The following is a 19,693-nucleotide window of genomic DNA, read 5'->3' as shown; positions in this document are numbered from 1 at the left end:
AGTTTCTAGTTACCGAAAGTCATCTGCACTTGATGAGCTCGGATTGTTGACGATGCAACTTCAGCTTGATCCTGCATTACTGTCGTCTTTATTAGCGGCTCTTAAAGTCGAAATTGGATTTGAGGTTGGAAGTCATTTTACTGTACTCCTTGAGGTTGATGCAGACTTTCTCTTCCAGGAAACTGACTAAAATAGTGATGACTCATCTTGCACTTCACTTATTTTTGCCCAATCAAATGCCCTCTAATGATGATGTCATGAATGACTGTGTCGTGAATAAAACCTAAATTGAATTTTTTTACCAAAACAATGTGCTTTAAATCAGGTTTGTCTACTCATACAAATCAAGAATTGTTAATAGAAAACGTACAAATTAACAAAAAAAGTCACACTTATTAGTTCCTGTTTCTTTCTAGTTCGCATGAAGGCTTAAGAGGCGCAATTCCAATTAGTGGGATTTATTTGGGTAGATGGGCAATGAAAGAGCAGACAGGACTGTATTGATTAGGTCACCTTTAGCATTAGCTTGAGTTAGCATCTGCAGACGGCCAAAGACATTGTGATGCGTCTGTCAATACGGACTGTGTGAGTGTGTCTGAAGGATGGAGTAAATTAAGTTAACAAAAGTGCACAAATTTCATTATTTCTATTGGATGTCTTTGTGTGATGTGTGAGCAGCATCAGCAGCAGGTTGTTCAGGCGGTGGAACGTGCCAAACAGGTCACCATGGCAGAGCTCAACGCCATCATAGGGGTGAGTGACCTCTGTCTCCTTTTGGATCTCTTCTCTTTCACTCCACCTGTCTTCCTATATCCCTCTCTATCATCTGATGTCTTTTTCTTTGCCTTTTACACTGTCTCTCTCTCTCAGCAGCAGCAGCTCCAGCACCTGTCTCACCACACCCCGGGTATTCCTCTCACCCCTCACCCTTCAGGCTTGTCTCTGGGCGGCACGTCTGGACTGCTGGCCCTTACCGGAGCTCTGGGAGTCTCTGCCCACTTGGCCAACAAGGACGAACGCAATCACCTAGACCCAGAGCATCTCAGAGGTGAGCTTTGCATGTATTCTCAAACCTGACGTCAAAAACTAATTTAATAGTTTAATAGCACCGCCAAAGTGTAGAGGTTAGTTAGAGAAATGTAATATTCAAAACAGATGTTTTATGTTTTGTAGTTTATTCACATTGGTGCGAAATGGTGCCTTCACATCCTACGAGAATCAGCTAATTACACGTTTGGAAGTCGTAATGCGTTTTAACGATGTTTTTGCTTGGAATAAAATTGAAACGTTGGGCGATTTATATATTTTTTTGCTTTTTTACTGAGATGCTAATCTTTTTAAATGCAACTGCAACAAATTAGAAAGGCAAATGGTGGCAATTAGTTTGCAGTTAATGTTTTAACGTATTTTATCGTTCTTGTACTGCCACAGGTAACAAAGGTAAAAAGTTTCCGCGCACAAAACCGTTGCCCACTAAAGGATTGAAATTACCACATTGTTTTTACAATCGGTCATCAATGACACGAACAAAATCGTACGAAATATTAGTCATCTTTTACAAATAATCCTTTATCATCAAAACCAATGATAAAGGATTTTTGAGTTGGGCAAACCCCCAACTCAAAAACCAGGCGTTTCCTCCTTGTCATTTTGACACTATGGTGGTCTTCATGTGTGCTTATATGGTAAATACATTTATTTTGGCATGACTCGAAGGTTGTATCCCATAAGGAGAGAATAATGTAGAAACAGCTGTCTCAAAAATCTTTACTTCTGATCTTGAAATAAGAAGGATGGAAGTCCTTCCCACCATACAAGGGATAAACTTCTTAGAAGCCGGAGCACCGGGCCAGAGGTTCGACTGCTCTGGGAGCTTAATACAATGGATGTATTTTTATCGCACCATGACTAGAGATTTGAGCATGACCTTGGATTACTGTGGAATTGCTGTTATTATTATCCATTCTGACGTCAATAACAAACTCCACCTTCTCTCTCTCTCGGTCTCTCTCCTCCGATCCCAGAGGGTGCACCCAGCAGGGTGAGTATCAGACTTGTTTGTGTGTACGTGTGCCTTCACCATTTTGACTTTGATAAATGACTTGCAATACAGAGTCCTTTAAAGAAACGAATGTCTTATGAAATCTGCCAGACCTCTCAGGTCACCGTTCCTGCCCTTTGCCATCATCACTGATAAGAAGCATTCACTCTGTACTTTTTATTGAACAAACTTTTTTCTCTGTCATTTGTTGGACTCTTGTTAGCCTTGATGGAAAAGTTCACCCCAAAATATTTGTAGATTGTCTGAGATGCTCTCTTCCATACGGTGGATGGGGACTGGGCTTCTTTTGTCATCCACAGAAGCTGCTGTTTTCCAATTTTTCCAACCCCATCGAGTTTGTAATCATACCGTATTTTGTTGTGCTTAGAACCGTTCGGCGCGACGGTAGAAAAAGCGCTTTAACATTTTAGGGGTGAACTATCCCTTAAGAGTTTTGATGTTTAATAAAAAGCTATTATTTCAAAGCCAAAGAGAGTTGAATACTGAAAACAAAACGCAGAGGGAAGGAGTAGGAACAGGTTCAGCTTCTTTTAAGATGATTTCTTGTTGCTGACAGCAGAGCAGGAAAATGAAGGAGTCAAGGAAAGGTCTGAGCGAGGGGGAGTTAAAAGAGATAAAGAGGTTTTGGAGAAAACAGGTCTGTGGAGAGAACTGGGCGTCTTTGTGTATTTTCTCATCTCGGTCCAATGCGTTTCCTGTTTGGATGCTAAAACTGCGGCGTTGCAGAAGAGCGAACGTTTGAAGTCACTGATCTGAGACCGCTTATAAGGATGGAAGTTCAGAGATGGACAGTTGACACTGGATGTTGACCAACTGTTTTGGGTCACTTTAGGGGTGACTGCTATCTGGCTGTTTATAACTACAAAAGAGTATTTTGTTGGATAATGAAAGTATGTGGACGTACTTGGAGAACTTTTGGAAACAAATGTGTCCCTAGAGGTGTAATAAATCTTGCAAAATGATCCTTTGAGGACATTTATGGTAACTCTAAAATGCAAACATTTTCTGATATGGTGTAGATAAGGTTATCTGTATATGAAACAGTGTTTTTTCTCTATTTTGATAGCCAGCTGAATATGTTTTTATGCTGTGTTTTGTCTCTCTCTGGCCGTAGAGTAAATCAGTATCGTCGACAGACAGTCAGGTCACAGAGGATCGACAGGGTCCGTCAGGAGCGTATGCCTCACAGACGTCTAGCGATGCCAAACGGAGGCGCTGTGATGAGAAAGACGTCCTTCCCTCTCACTATGTAGGTTTTCACACTACGATAACATCGTGCTTTTCTCAGTCCCAATGCATTGACCCAGTGTGGTAAATAAAGATGTACTGTATACATATCCATTGTTGTCATACAGCGTAGAAACACGTTTTTTGCTGGTGGCGAGATGCTGTTTTATTAAAACTTTTATTCAGATTATTGTAAAGGCTTGAAGGAATGTTTCGGGTTCTGTTACCTTTAAGAACAGTATATTACTGATATCAGTAATGCCTACTGGAGCTGAAAAATCTCCTGTTTAAAATTGGGGTACATATCAAAATTGCCATGATAATAGATGCCACGATATTTTTTTATGTCGGATGGATAGATCATCTCTGGTACACAGCGACCGTATTAATGTTCGCTGCACTCGACAGCCCATCACACATCTATACAAACACACGTGCACGTGTGTAGTGAAGTGTTTAATGTGACCATCCGGGTGGGTAATTGGGGGATGATGTCACTATAGGGTGATGTCAATAGGAACATCAGCCCATGATCACATCAAAGCGCTGTTGCCATGGCAACCAAGTACGTTGTCACCCTCGACTCCAAGCGATGGACCAGAGAGGAGAACAAGACATGTGAGAGAGATGGACAAGGTGAAAGACGGAGAGAAATGGAGCGAGGGGTTGGGGGGGCAGACTTTCCCCTGCTGTGATTGGTGAAATTGGCCGCAAAGGGAGGGGGTGGGGACGCTGCAATGTTGTACATGTATGTACCTGGTAAATATATCCCACAGAGGGGTTTATTTTTATTCTTGTTTGTGTGTTTCTTAGGACAGTGATGGTGACAAAAGTGAAGACAATCTTGTGGTAGATGTTTCCAATGAGGTGAGTCTACAAATGAACATGAATATTTTCATGACGCGTTTATAATTACTATACATTAAACCATTGGACTACCTTATAAAAGTAACATCTTGTGTAATTAAGTTATGTTAAAACAAGGTTTTAGGTTAACATGAATAAAAAAATGGAGGCAATATTTTCACATGTACTGTATGCATACTGATCTGTCTTTATTTCTCACGTTCTATTTAAAATTATTCAGAAGTTAGGCTTAGTTTTGTATTGGCATTAAAGATTAATTCATGCAAAAAAATGATCATCAATTATTCATCTTTATGTGGTTGGAAACCAGTATGACGTTTTGTTTTGCAAAACACAAAAGGAGGTCAATTTAATGACTATCCGGTTGGCTGAATATTTCGTCGGATGAATTATGACTCACTTTAAGTCAACAAAGCACCCACTGAATGTTTTTGTTGTTGTTGATGTTTTTTTACGGTTCTGTTTAATTTTAATAGTGACTCAGAAATTATAAATTGTAGCTGATTAGCTTGTGATCATTTTGACATTTGTATATACTATATATATTACAAAAAGTCTGTAGTTTCTTGTTAATTACGTTATCATGTATTGTACTGTTAAACGCTACAGCTGTGTTCCTCAATTATTTGATAAATATCAAACATCAATCATATTTATTAAATGTTATTCAGTTTCATAATTGCTGATAATATCATGAAGGCAAATCAGAGCAGCTGGAGCTGGTCAACGTTTTTTATTCATTACGTGACCCCACTGAGCAATTACTTCATTGAAAGACAAAAACATTCCACACTAAGAATTAAACAAAGAAACTATTTTTTTTTCAGTTTTTCAGTATACAGAGAATGACATAATGGAAAAGAGACCAAGAAACAGATAAAGAGAGAAAGTAAATAGATGGAATCTTTTTGTTATTGAACTCCAGCTTATCCAGGTCAACAAATGTGTGTGTAAACACAACATCTGTTGCTGAAGGTTCTATCTAGCAGTGTTTGCTAGCATAACTGTTGATTATGCTAATAAACGAACACCTAACCACTTACTCTAACTTCATGCACACGTCATTTCTTATTCTTACATGTATGTGTAAGCACCAAGATCTTTCTATCTCTCTTACCCAGGAAGCTTCCTCGCCCGTGGGCAGTGTGCCTCTTTCTCCTCACGGTAACGGCTTTGACCGAGCCCCATCCCTTAGAAAGGAGCTCCCAGGGTCTCCCAGTCCCCCACCAGGCACCCCACCACACAGCCCACCTCCCAGCAAAAACAAGGACACAGTGCAAGTATGACAGTCGTCACACCTACTGTATGAAAATACATACTTTAACATCACTTCCTACATAAGGTGACTGTCTGGTTATTTTGGCAGACAGAGAAATCCCAGTCGCCCTCCTCTAAATCAGGCAATTCCTCACCTTCTCACCATGACCCCCTGATGCCCGGTCCTAGCACTTCCTGTTTACGGCTAGTCAACAAACCGGCCTCCTCTGCAGACCCTCTAGGTAACCAGACCCTCTTCTACATCTGAATACAAATGGTATAACTATGTTCGATTATTAACTCTGTCTGTTTCTCAGCCCTGCGGAGTCCCTTGACTATGACACCCGGTTCTTACCCAGCTCACTTTGGCATGGTGTCCCATTCTGGGCTCAATGGAGAGCTGGCCAGTCCAGGCGGGTTCGGAGGCTCATTAACACTCTCGCCCCAAATCAGCGCTGCTGCCAGTGCTTACACACGCAGCCCTATGGTAATGCACCTTGTTTAAATACACTACGAGTTATGGAGCTGTAAAGAAATGCTAACTGCAAGTACGGCTTTGTTTTATTCAGCTTTTAAGGTGTATTATTTATCAAAGCAAACGATAAATTTGACTCAGACTCCAGTTTGTAACATGTTTTTGTATGTTGCCAATTATGCACTTAAAATACATGGGGCTGTTATAAAATAAATGGGGCTGTTATAAATATAAGTAAATTAAGATAGGGATGTTGATCATCAGGTTTTGTACAAGTTTCTACATGATATCATACAGTTAAAATTTTAGTGAAAGAAAGAAAATGATGTGAAATATAAATTTCAATGTATGTGTTAACAAAAAATGTTTAATGATAAAAAAGTTCTTTCAACTCGCAGGTAGCGTATGAATCTCGTTCACATCTTAGGCCGTCAGGGCTGTCCTCATCACTGCCTGGCTCCACTGTTGGAAAACCGTAAGTTTCTCTTCTCTCTTTGTGACACTGGAGTCATGCCGGCTTATTGATTGTTGTAGTGTTGCCATTATTGGCCGCACTTATAATACAGCCCTTATAATAGCATTCCACCCACAAGCTCCCACCCTAACAGCAAACATGTGAAAAACCCTTGAGTTCAGGCAAACATTCTCAAGACGTTAAATTATTACTCACACACTCAATATAATTGAGGTATTTTTTGTCTAACTAGGGCTGGTGGACTTTTTCTGTTTTAAATAAGCTTGTTTATTTTAAATAAGCTCTATTCTAGTTGTTTGTTTAAAGAAAGTAGTTTCATGGTCATTTTCTACCCTCCATCTGACCATTAGGATCAATGTGGCTGTTTTTTACTACTACAATTTATATATGGAAATAACTTCAGTTATAATTGGCCACATACCAAATAAATTTGCTCACCCTCATGTTGTTTCATTGTTGGAATACCAAATAGAAATATGGAATAATAACACTATGTGCATTTATTTTTAACCAAACACCTCTTTGTCTTTCCAGCGCTTACTCGTTCCATGTGAGTGCGGATGGTCAGATGCAGCCCGTGCCCTTCCCTCCTGATGCCCTCCTTGGTTCGGGTATCCCACGGCACGCCCGTCAGATCCACACCCTCAGTCATGGAGATGTGGTGTGTGCGGTCACCATTAGCACCTCCACACGTCACGTCTACACGGGCGGCAAAGGCTGCGTCAAAGTGTGGGACATCAGCCAACCGGGCAGCAAGAGTCCCATGGCCCAACTCGACTGTTTGGTAAATCATGTTAAAATTTCCTTTGTATTAGGGATGTTTAGAAATGTTTGAATATTCGATCCACAATAATTATTCGAAAATTAAAATATTATTTGAATATTCATATTTTTCATGAGAATAAAACACTACGTCACCACAGGGTTACCGCTATAAGCCTTTATTAAATGCTTTTTTACTTCAAAATATAAAATATAAAAAATCATTTGCATGTGTTCCTGCATCTTTGTTCACTCAGATTGCAAACTAGTTTAAAAATTGTACGTTTACACCGGCGGCTGGCCGTGTTATGCTCGGCTCACATCACCATATTAAAATTTAAAAAACTGGTGAGCCAAAGAATTCGTTAACATTACTAACATTAAGTATAAAAATGCCAACGTAAAATAAATGATTAACAATAATTCATTTATAACCATAACTTGTTGGTTGTTCTTTGTAAATTCATATGCGTTCATTCAAAAATTTAGGTAATGCTAATTTCAGCAACTTGAAACATGAAAATGAACATTTCACTGCAACTCATGTTAATAAATTTGGCCTTGGCATAAGACTGGTAGCTTTTTCCATACCTAAAATCCTGTATTTTCCTCCTAATCAGTTAAAATAGGGTCGTCGCCTTTAAATAAAATTAACTCTATAATTCTTTAGTTAACTAAATTGATTTTATTTATTGATGCAGATGCAATGCAAAGCTGAACATGACAGACACTGACCATTAAACGATAAAGAAACAATATTTATATGCGTTGGTGATCAGCAGGATTAGTAAATGTCGTTCTCAGATGACGCTAACGTAGTAAATAGGGAAATAAGCACTACAATGGATCCGTCTTTGTTGCAGGGTATTTTAGGATCTTATCGGTCGCCATGGGGTTATCAAGCCTGTTTACTTTATTTATTGTCAACATTACACATGATAAAGGCAGATATTCTTGTCAGATCTGCATTTTGTTGAAGAGAGTTAGAAGAGCAACGTGTTTTCTGCGCTGTCGGCTTGTTAACCGGCCGAGGAACTTTCACCAGAGTAATAGACCAATATGCTTGTTTTTCTTATCAAGAACAGACATAAACAATAAACAAGATAAGCATTTTATCACAGACTGTCATTGAGTTTTGTTTGTTTTTTGTATTGTATGTTCTGTTTTTGTATGATTTCGCTCCGTGCAGGTTTAATAGCCGTTTTAATGTTTTTTTTTCTTATTTTCCAACATTGCTTATTTTTTCAACATCAAAAAAACCTATATACAGGATATAATATTAGTGTGTTATGAATATTTAAAGATATTTATAAGCTTGTTGTGAAATTGTGACTAAATAAAAATTTAAAAACATCTTTATTAACTTAACTTAAATAAACAAATATTTGTTTTTTTACAAGCTCAAATATTCGAATATGAAATTATTGAAAATTGTCCTATTCTTTGTATCCTGTTAACTAACTGTTCTCAAACCCTTTATCCCATCAGAATAGAGACAATTACATTCGCTCCTGTAAGATTCTCCCAGATGGGCGCACCTTGATAGTTGGTGGCGAAGCCAGTACGCTGTCAATCTGGGACTTGGCCACACCCACTCCACGTATCAAAGCCGAATTAACATCCTCGGCTCCTGCATGTTACGCTCTGGCCATCAGTCCAGACAACAAGGTCTGTTTCTCCTGCTGCAGTGATGGAAACATTGTGGTGTGGGACCTGCACAACCAAACGCTTGTCAGGTATCTAAACACTCTGAACTTACTCTGTTCTTCAATGTGCTTGAATATGAAGAACTCAGATGTGATGGTCTTGTATTTTCATCCATAGGCAATTCCAGGGCCACACAGATGGAGCCAGTTGTATCGACATCTCCAACGATGGCACCAAACTGTGGACGGGAGGTCTGGACAACACAGTGCGCTGCTGGGACCTGAGAGAGGGACGGCAGCTCCAGCAGCATGACTTCACCTCACAGGTACAGACATTTGGGGAATGGATAGATGTCGATAGTCAATATTTCACTTGTTTTTAAAGGCTCTTGAAGGCTCTGAACAGCAGAATGGAGAGGAAGAGAGATCAAAGTGACTTGCTGTTGAATGTTTGTCATTGCCAGATGCAATGGTTTGAAAACGGAATCACCTAAGACAGGGGTTTTCAACCGGGGGTCCGTGGTGGAGCTGCAAGGGGTCTACTAACTACGGCTTACTCACAGGCAACTTTTTGTTAAAAATGTAAAGCATGGGTACAGAAATATTACAACCAATGATCTATTAGAGCTGTGTGGACTCTTTGAAGCTTCCTTTGCCATGAAAAAAACGGCTGCTCTTTGGGCAAAAGGGGGATTCTGCCGAGTATTAGATAAGTGTACTGCCTAATGAAGTGTCCACTCGGTGTATATCATGCACAGTGAAATTTTTATGGGTTTAAAGTACTTGGCCTCTATTTTCAGTATGACATAATGTCAATATTTCATGAGTTAACTTCTGTGCACACAGATCTTCTCTCTGGGTTACTGTCCTACGGGAGAGTGGCTTGCGGTGGGGATGGAGAGCAGCAATGTTGAAGTGCTGCACGTGTCCAAACCAGACAAATACCAGCTGCACCTTCACGAGAGCTGCGTTCTCTCGCTCAAGTTTGCCTACTGCGGTACGCCTCACTATGGCGATTCATTTTGACAGAATGATTTCCTGTACAACTTGTGGTTTCGAAACTACTATTCATCCATTGGTTCTATTCATCCTGTGTATTTATATGGGCATGTATTGTGTAAACTCTTTGAAATAAGTGATATTTGATTTGAATCGTGAGATGGTGATGATGTTGTTCTTTTTCCTGTGTTGTAGGTAAGTGGTTTGTGAGCACAGGAAAGGACAATCTGCTCAATGCATGGAGGACACCATATGGAGCGAGTATTTTCCAGGTGTGTTGTGTGTCGGTCACACTTTTTGAAAATTCACTTCACTACAGTCATTCTTTCAGAATGCGCCTTTCAATTCTGCACACAGCGAAATAAAAGACCAGCTGCAAGCAGATAGGAAATGTTCTGTTCATCCAAGGTGACCAAAAAAGAATAAAGCTTGATTTTTAAACGAGACGCAGGATCTCCCTCGGCGACTCGCCATTTGTTTCACTCATGCGTGCAGTTGTCGGCTTAAATGTGAAAATCGTTTCACGCCTCTACTGACAAAGTGAGATTTAACTTGATCTTATCATTATTTGTGAATACATCTCATTTTGTCTCCCTCTAGTCAAAAGAGTCCTCGTCAGTCCTGAGCTGCGACGTCTCCCCAGACGACAAGTATATTGTAACGGGTTCCGGGGATAAGAAAGCCACCGTGTATGAGGTGGTGTACTAAACGCAGAGAGAAGAAGAGATGCCTGGAAGAAAAACGAAACCGGCGAGCACTGCACGATCACGGAAAGCGAAGCAGGCAACCATGGCTCTTCTGTTTTCGGTCCGTTGTATACCACCTGGTCAATTCATCCCATCTTATCACCTTTACTCCGATAGTTAGATAAGATCGAGGAAGACAGTGGCTTTGTTCAGAATGGCATACTAACATACTATACGCCTTTTGTAGTATATTCGGCACAAAACGGTAAACATTTGTTTAGTCATTTGCACGGAAAAATGTTCAATCATTACAATTATTCCAGCAACATAATCAGTTATTTTGCGATAATGACTTACGCGACTAGCAATACTCAACGACCATCTACATATTTATTTGCTTTGTGAAATTAGCATAGCCGTGGTAAATTAGCCGTGTTTTCTCTTGAGACACACAAGAACCAATGAGATTTAAAGTTATGAATCTTCTACATCCAAGATAGCGTGAACATCAGTAAATTGAGAGAATTCTTATATTTTGGTGCACTATTCTTAACATGCTATTTTTAAAAGTAGTGTGCAGTATATAGTATATTCTCCACATTAAGCAGTATGCTAGTATTTCATTTCTGAACATAGCAAGTGAGCTGCGAGTTTAATTAGCACAGTCTCCAGATAGCATGCTATGCTAAGAGAAAGCCACATAGAAGACAGCGGGTATTTAGGGATCTCCTACTTACAGCAACAGCAGACAATCATTTCATTAGCCTTACACTCTCACCATAATGGGATATATACAAGACAGCGCAGCATTTCCCCAAAGGGAACGAACTGTTCGGAAGCTCCCGGCTCACTTTGGGGGCATCTCCGGTTGAACGCAGTACGGGCACACAAACAATTCTCTGCTCTCCTATCCAACCCAATTAGACATTCATGTGGCAAATCCCAGACGAATTCACCAACCTGCATTTCATTTTCCTTCTCCCACAAGCTGGTGTCTAATGAGGAGCACGGGTAAATCACGCAGAATGCTTGCTGCAAATACTCACAACCACGGCCGTTGTTCGTTTTAATTCTCTTGGATTACCATGCAGATGTTGCACTCGTTTTCATTATTGGCTTGAATACTGATAAGTCATATTTGGGTAGCTACAGAAATTGGTTTAAAGAAATTATATTTAAATGTAAAGATAATTTTAATTCAACCTATTCTCATCTGAAAGATTTAGAGGGTTAATCACAGATCCCTGGTGCACACCATGAATTAGCAGAGCTATGGCCAACCTGACTGAATCAACACGCCGGATCTACCGTCAAACATCCTGCTGGGAACAGATTTTTTTTTAATTACATTTATTCTTATTCATTCTTCTTTTTATCTGCAAAGCTTTTCCCAGTACTCAAATGAGTCCAATTATGTTTTTTGCTTGTGAGCTTTACAAAGAGTTGTAGGAAATCATTAGGAAATCATTAGGTTTCTTATGGCAATAGTAAGCATTATTACTACAGTGTTTTGATCAGTCTGTTATTATGCAGAAAGTGCAGTGTGTTTTTATTAATTTTTTATTAATAGCTGAAATATTGCTGCCTGCAAACAGTTAAATTTGTCTTTGGGATAGACCGTCTTAATGCACGATCTGTCTTTGACGTCATGTTATCATAATATCTATATCTATCTAATCTATGTTTCTATAATGAGGACACTGTCAAGTTTCTGTTAAAGACTGTCTAAAGCCAAGGAACTTTTTCGAAACCTTCGCTGTGATATCCCTCTGTAGCACTTCCCATGTGATGTAAAAGACATGTATACGTTGAAAATTAAACTTATGGTCATCTTTTGAAGTTGTTGAGTTGTCTTTAGCACTTCAATGATATAATGTGCATGAAAAATTTAAGACATGAAACCAAAACACAGGTCAAAAGTCAATGACCTCATTGTTCCGGAGGTCTTTAATTGGCCAGTACAAGTCACAAGGGCTTGGTCCTATTTCTTCCGATTTTAAATAAAAATAAAAATCATTAGATTTTATTAAAGGGATAGTTCACCCAAAAATGAAAACGCTGTCATGAATTACTACACCTCAGAGTAGTCCAGACCTGTATAAATCTAATTTCTCTGTTATACATAGACTTTAAAAAGAACGTTAGCAACTGACATTTCTGGGCACCATTGGGGTTTATGCATACGGGTTGATGACATAATTTAGCTAAAATCTCAGCCAGACTTATTACAACAATGGCGTTTCGCTTGAGGATGCACATAGGACTACGATCAACAAAGTGTCTCTTATTTTTCAAACACTTCGCCATACCCCATACAAAATAAAAGAAGGACTTCAGGCTCTCCGTTTCAAGGTACATCAACAAATATGAAAAAAAAGCAAAGTGAACTTTTGCACTTCCCAGAGGCATGATCACAGAGGCACTTGTCTATGCTCACCCATACTGCTGTCGGTTCACTGAAATTTGAACTTTATTTACCAAACACATCTTTATCACTTATTGAAAAATCCCCTTTGTACTACGAGAGCAGAAGTGACCTAGCTGGCTGAGAATTTAGAGGACGTACATCACCGTCCGTGTGCATACACCCCATTGACTACTATAGTAAAAATAAATGGTAGTCAGAGGTCTCCCAGAAATCTGTTGCTAACATTCTTCCAAATTTCTTTCTCTGTTCAACCAAAGGAATTTCTACAGGTTTGGAACAACTTGAGATTGAGCAATAGACAACAGAATTAACATTTTAAGGTGAGCTGTCTTTTTAAAGGGGTCATAGGACTCGGCTAAAACAAATATTATGGTTTGTTTTAGATGTAATATAATGTGCATAAACGATTCAAGGTTAAAAACGCTTTATTTTCCACACACCGCGCTAATTTTTACAAAGCTCATCGCTCTGAAAAGTGAGGTGTGCTATGATTGGCCAGTTAACCATTTCGTTGTGATTGGTCGAATACTAATGTAACGCCTCTTACCATATTCGGAACATGATGTTCCCAACCAATTGTACTGACAGACAGGTGGTAAAATGTCATTGTGATTTCCTTATATCAATTCGAGCCCGAATCTGATACGGAAAATGAATTTTCACAACAACTTTGCCAGCGCGACTTGATCAGGATGTATAGGATTGGTAAGGTTTTATAAAAAAATATTATGTTAAATTGTTAAAAACTATAGCTAACTGTTTTACCTTTTATATATGCCGTTATAAAGACTATTAACAAACAACCATATACATCAGAGTATACAGCTTTTGTGTGAGATGGAAGCAAGCTCGAAGCAGAAACAAATAGTCACAAAGAAACAGATAGAAACAGATAGAAACAAAGTCAATCACAATGAAAAATATACTTACAGGCTGCGAATCTGAAGCGCCAGCGAAGGGTTAGCCTAATGGTTGGAATGGCCCCAATTTTTAACCAAAGCTTCCGCGCAAAGCCGGTCTTAATCTCTCTTCCTTGTTCGTGACGCAATCGTCTGTGAAATGCGCTGCGAAAACTTGAACATTTGGATTGTACTTTTCTGGAACAGTGTTCTCAATAAAATGTGACCATTCCTTTTTTAGTTGGTGACGATACAATGAGATTTACAAGTACGCCCACCTTACTCGCGTCTACATTTGGGCGGTCTTAGTCAAATGCTACCACGAACTGACGTAGATTTGTGCGGGTATGGTTACACGAGGCGTTTCAGGCAGGTCTGGGTGAGCATGCGCTTTTAGTTAGAATGCATCTTTTGTTCCGACACTTTAATTTGAGAAATGTTACATGTCTAATACATGCATGGGCAATTTATAACACACCAAAGACACGAAAAACAAATATTCGCGCCATATGAGCCCTTTAAGTAAGGGGTGTCAAACTCAGTTCCTGGAGCGCTGCAGCTCTGCTGTGATGGTTTGACAAAGATCAAGTCCAAACATGCCTTGATTCACCTTCACACACAAACCCACATCACTCTTGTACTCTAGTAGTACAATGTGTTATTCTATGAAAACTATAAGGCATATGTTTTTCATATGTACCTCATGATTAATTATGCTTGTTTACCAATGCCTGTTGTTAATACATCATAGCTCAATGAGCATACAGGTCACTTGACAATAAAAACACGCTGGATGCATTATGTCCTAAATGTATTCATTCTGCACCCGCTCACACTATTCAGTCAATAGGTAGGTACTTAATCCAAATCTGTACACACTGTCACAGTATGTGATTTCAGACACAGACAATAGTGACCTGCAGCGCCCTGGCAGCAACTGTATAGACGTTCATGACAATCACACAGTAGTCGCGTCTTTCAAGGGTGGAGAAGCTGACAAATCCAAACCCTCTGCTGCATCCATCATCAACTGAACAGAGAGAATCACTCGTTGAAGTCAATCACTTGAATTGTTATTTACTAATCCCAATAAAACAATAAACGTCATACCTTGGCACTGATGATGCTTCCAAGGGGTGAGAAGGCTCTGGACAGCTGCTGCTCACTGAAGCTATAGGGCAGATCACTCAATAAGATCAAGTAAGTTACACAAGAACATTTCAAAATTCACTAAAGATTTGTGAAGTGAAAAAGCAGTTTGTGAATTTTTTTATACATTTTGTGCAATCAAACATCAGAGTAGACCACCAACCAAAAGAATTGATGTTCCAGCATTGTATAGCTTACTATGTCTTTGGTTTAATTCAATTCTAAGTTTAGTCTTTATTTGGGGGCCCTACACAGAGGTAAAAAAAACCTTTCATCATTTACTCGCCATCAGATCATTTCAAACCTGTTCTGTTGTTACGTTAAACCTAAAATTAGATATATTTTGAAGAATTTAGGAAAACAAACAGTTTTGGGGCACCTACGAGCTTTTATAGACTACAATTTACTAAAGTAGTAAATGATGAACACACTTCAAAACATTAAAAGTACGATTACGGAAATCGCTAATGTTACATAAACATACCGGGCTGTCACGTTTATTAAATAAAATATAATTGTTAAATAAAATGTAATTGTTGAGATTGTTTGGCCTCATCTGGATTGTTTTAGATCATCGCGATTATTGCACATCTCTATGGAAGACACACGGGGGAGCTGCAGTGCCTGTATTTTATATATTTTAGTTGATGTATTGTACTAAAGTATGATAATACTTGTAAAATGTACCATCAATCACTGCAAAAAAAATATTAAAGCATATACCATAAAAAGCCTGTAGTACAATTTAATATTATTTAAACTATCTAAATGTGAAAATCATGCAGGAAACCAAAATTACTTTAATAGAGGTAAACTTTTATTGTAGTCTTGCAAGTGAGAAAAAATATTTTCTATGACTGATAGCATTTTAATGGTGGCTTCAATTAACTCCATATCAAACTCGTTTTACACGTATTTGGCGGCTTAAACCTTGACCTTAAATATATGATGACATCATTTTTTAAGAGAAAATATATTCTTATATTCAGAACAATATAGTCGTTTCAAAGACGAATAAAAAACGTAGGATAATTAAATGTCAAAGCCCTAATACAGACAATTAATCGTCATAATCCCAATGATTATTAGACAGTTAATCGTTTGCAAAATCTCATAATCGTGACAGCCCTAGCACTGACAGCTACACAAGTATTAAACCAGTGTGACAAAGTGGTCACATACTCTTGGCTGGTCGGCTCCAGACCGCAGACTCAGGTTTACAAACCTCTTGTCCCCGAGTTTACAGTCAAAACCTTTTTCGAGAACTACTTTTGGTACTCGATTAATTTCTTGGGATTTATCAGTTTGATCGATTTAAGGGACCGTAAACAACGCAAAAAATAAATTCTCCTGCAGTCTTCCTGCACTCCATTTGCATTTTTTTTATTGATGAAAAAAACGATTGTGCAAAGCATAGCGTATAAAGTGCTGGGGTCGGGAGACTTAAATATGTTATTATAATGTTTCAAACATGTTAACGCTTTTTAAATTTTTAACGAGGATATAAACAATCAAATTCTGTTACATCTTGATAACTGAGGAAGAATGAATACATTTTTGTTTATGAATTAACAATATAAGTATTCCAAACATTTGAAAGCATTATTTTCATTATACATAATGACATCTTTTAATGTAAACTTCGTATTTAACTTTTGCCAAATTAAAAATAAATTTAGACGCATCCAACCAAAATTCTCCGCTCAAGAAACGCAAACATCTATGAACTATGTGAGCAGAGAACCTGTAAAAACAAGGTAAATAAGTTAATAAAACAATAGAATTAAACCTGAAAATTAAACAAGAATGTGTTAGTAAAAGTTAAACAATATAAATCTGTAAATCGCTCTGTATTTTAATTTTGTGTAGAAATACACATCATTTTATTAAAATAATTATTAACAAATTAACAAATCATGAATTGTACATTTATAAATAGCCTAATAAAAATGAATAATAAACTAATCGTTAGTTTGTTGTGGGCCATGCGCAGCTTTGAAGGAGGCGTTCTTTGAGCCTAAATACGTAGTTACGCTTCTCGTTTTTTCATATTTTGTGTCAGTTTCTTCTTTCATTTTAAGTTGTTCATCTTAGTCTCCTTTATTTAACTGTATAATGTTTTGTTTTAGTATCATGATTCTTGGCCACACTCGCATAGATGTTCATAGAATCTTCATTTTTAAATGACTCAAAATTAAGCATCAACTCTTTCCAGCGACTTATTCATTTGTTGATTATATGTTACTCAAACAATTACTTACATTTTAACTATTTCAATGAACTTTATTCATATTACAAATACTGTAGATTTTGTGATCACAAAACGATGTATGTTGTCATCTGCGTATCACTTTAAACATCTGTCATCGTATTACTTACTGTCATATTTTTGTCGTGTTTTAACATTTCTTGTATTCAATGTATTCTCATTCTGTGAGTTGACATCGTTCATCGGAGGAAACTCTTGTCCATCTGGCATAGCCTACCTAATGATAAGATCGCCTCGTTGTTTGATGTTTTTACCTGTAAATCATGTGCCATAAAAATAAACTTGCTATCTCTTGTCTCTTATATTCTTATACTTATACTCCGTCTTTCTGCCTCAGAGAGCCATGGACACCCTGATGTGTCGGGATCTTCGGGGGAGTCCCATGCGAATCATGTTCTCCCAGTGTGATTCCACACTGAGGATGACTGGGGTCAGGAACATCATCAAGGGTCTGGCCAACAGCATCGATGGTGTCCGCCTTCATGACAGCTTCTCACATTTTGGGAAGATCCTGTCCTGCAAGGTCATATCAGCAGTTTGATGTTTTCTTATATAAAGTAGATCATGTGTTGATGTCTGAATTCATCTTGGTTGTCAAGGTGGTCTGTGATGCAAATGGATCCAAAGGTTATGAATTTGTCCACTTTGCCACCGCGGCAGAGAAGAGGAATGGCATGTTGTTGGACGACCAGCTAGTCTAAGTGGATCTCAGTTGTACTTCGTGTACTTTGTGTTGTCCAGTCGTGTAGAGTTGAGCTCTTTTGGTTTGTGTTATGAAGGTCCATTGGCCACTTTAAAACCTTTGACAAGGTATGATGCTTATTGTTTTATTGGGTTTGTAAATAAACGATTCAAGTGAAAGACTTCAACAGTGTTTCTCTCTGTTCAGTTGATGATGCAGGCCGGACGCATGCAGAGTGTTTGGATTTGTCAGATTCTCCACCCTCGAAGATGCGACTACTGCTGCTTCGGTCATGAACGGACATACGGTTGCCGGCAGGGCGATGCGGGTCACTCGGTCTCACCACGATGAGCAGAAGACCCAGCCTGAGAAGCAGGACAGCATCAGTGAATCACTTCCAGTTTAAGACTGCTGTTCCTCAAGTGAGATGAGCCACTATTACAGATTACTTGAGATTAAAATCCAATAACAATTAATGTAATAAAATGAATGTCAATTTATGCATTTGACAGGTTCACCCTGCCTTGACGTTCACCCTGCAAACCAGCTGGCGCTCCAGCCCAACAGTAGACAGCCGGGCGTCCTCGCTCAGAGTCAGTAGCCTCTTTACATCTTTCTCATTCTGTAAATGATGCTAAATCAGCCCTTCATAATCACATTATTATTCTCTCTGAAGTATTTATAGAGGATGTACATCTTTACCTGTCAACAGGTGAGAGTCTCCGCCCACTGATGCCTGTCGTCCTGTTGGATGCTGTTTATACTCAGCCTCCGCGCCTACTGGTCTCTCAGGTGCTTCTGGACGACTTGGTCAGTGCTCATATACATCCGATCTCACTTCCACATCCTGAATGACAAGATTACAGAAAACATGTTAGGAATAGTATTGAAATAATAGAGTGATGTATGTTGGTTTGTGCAGGCAGGTCAAGCAGAGTTGGATGTGTTGCATCCCATCCGACTGCTCGCCCTGCCTGCACCCAGTGATGATAGCATACTGAAGTTATCACTCACTGCGAGTAGTGTTTTATTAATCGTTCACGTTTTATTAATCAGACTTTCGTAATGTTTCTCTTGAATTATCACTTTAGATCTAATGTATCGAAGACCAACAAAAAAGTCTTAGAGAGCTTTTATTGCTTCTTACTGTCTTTTCTTTTTGTTTCCTGCAATATCTCAGCTTCATAAGAATCTGTCTGATGGTGTAACATCTCTCGTCAAAAAAGCTCAACAGGTAGAAATCTCTTTATGACACTTTAGATCATTCAAAGTTTGAGTCGAATAAAACAAGTGCTTACTCATCTTTCTTTTTACTGGAACAGCTGGGTAAGTCTTCACATCAGTCACCATCCATGTGGAGGCGCTGGTTCTGGATGAATTAAATAGGCTTCTGGACATCAAACATCTGAGCTGCCCCACCAGCTGGAGCATTGTGAATGTACAGACAACAGGCAGGCATTGTAAGTGTTGGAAAGCCGCTGACATTTGTGTTAAAATATAGCAATAAATGAATTAATCTATGTTGTGGGATTTAGCAGAAAACATATGAACTCTTCAAATGTGTTAAATGGATGTGTGTGTGTAATCGCTTGTTTGTGTGTTTCCAGACAAATGGATCTATTGCTGCATTTAACACCTGGAGATCAACATGGTACAACAATGAAGACCTGAATATTGTAAAAATTGTATATATGAAGAAAAAAATGGCATGATCTTAAATTTGTTTGAATATTTTCTAAGCTTAGATTTCTTAATCTTTCTGAAATTGATCTGGAATTTAAAGCTGCTTTTATAAATAGTATAAATAAAG

General features: G+C 38.6%; 1 protein-coding gene and 1 long non-coding RNA gene across 4 annotated transcripts in view; both read left to right on the top strand.

Annotated features, from left to right (window-relative positions):
- tle2b (TLE family member 2, transcriptional corepressor b) overlaps positions 1-12,291 on the top strand; it is a 33,376-nt gene extending 21,085 nt beyond the window's left edge. For 2 of the 3 annotated variants that reach the window (XM_056758292.1, XM_056758294.1), the window contains 15 exons: positions 679-753; positions 871-1,048; positions 2,025-2,041; positions 3,177-3,311; positions 4,103-4,156; positions 5,278-5,436; positions 5,523-5,655; positions 5,731-5,900; positions 6,287-6,363; positions 6,898-7,147; positions 8,614-8,861; positions 8,950-9,097; positions 9,618-9,768; positions 9,966-10,042; positions 10,371-12,291. In XM_056758292.1, the coding sequence (XP_056614270.1) occupies positions 679-753; positions 871-1,048; positions 2,025-2,041; positions 3,177-3,311; positions 4,103-4,156; positions 5,278-5,436; positions 5,523-5,655; positions 5,731-5,900; positions 6,287-6,363; positions 6,898-7,147; positions 8,614-8,861; positions 8,950-9,097; positions 9,618-9,768; positions 9,966-10,042; positions 10,371-10,478 (1,980 nt within the window). In that variant the 3' untranslated portion in view covers positions 10,479-12,291. The remainder of the gene's footprint in view (positions 1-678; positions 754-870; positions 1,049-2,024; positions 2,042-3,176; positions 3,312-4,102; positions 4,157-5,277; positions 5,437-5,522; positions 5,656-5,730; positions 5,901-6,286; positions 6,364-6,897; positions 7,148-8,613; positions 8,862-8,949; positions 9,098-9,617; positions 9,769-9,965; positions 10,043-10,370) is intronic. The other variant, XM_056758293.1, reaches the window with a different exon arrangement.
- A 5,869-nt stretch (positions 12,292-18,160) lies between these two features.
- LOC130430770 (uncharacterized) lies at positions 18,161-19,588 on the top strand. Its single transcript, XR_008907915.1, has 6 exons — positions 18,161-18,305; positions 18,396-18,476; positions 18,596-18,693; positions 19,064-19,117; positions 19,206-19,343; positions 19,491-19,588. It is a non-coding gene; the product is annotated as an uncharacterized LOC130430770 (long non-coding RNA).
- Positions 19,589-19,693: the final 105 nt, after the last annotated feature.

Source organism: Triplophysa dalaica, chromosome 10 (genome assembly GCF_015846415.1).
Source record: "Triplophysa dalaica isolate WHDGS20190420 chromosome 10, ASM1584641v1, whole genome shotgun sequence".
Lineage (NCBI taxonomy): Eukaryota > Metazoa > Chordata > Actinopteri > Cypriniformes > Nemacheilidae > Triplophysa > Triplophysa dalaica.
The sequence above is the reverse complement of the archived record's forward strand: the minus strand, read 5'-3'. Positions and strand labels throughout refer to the sequence as shown.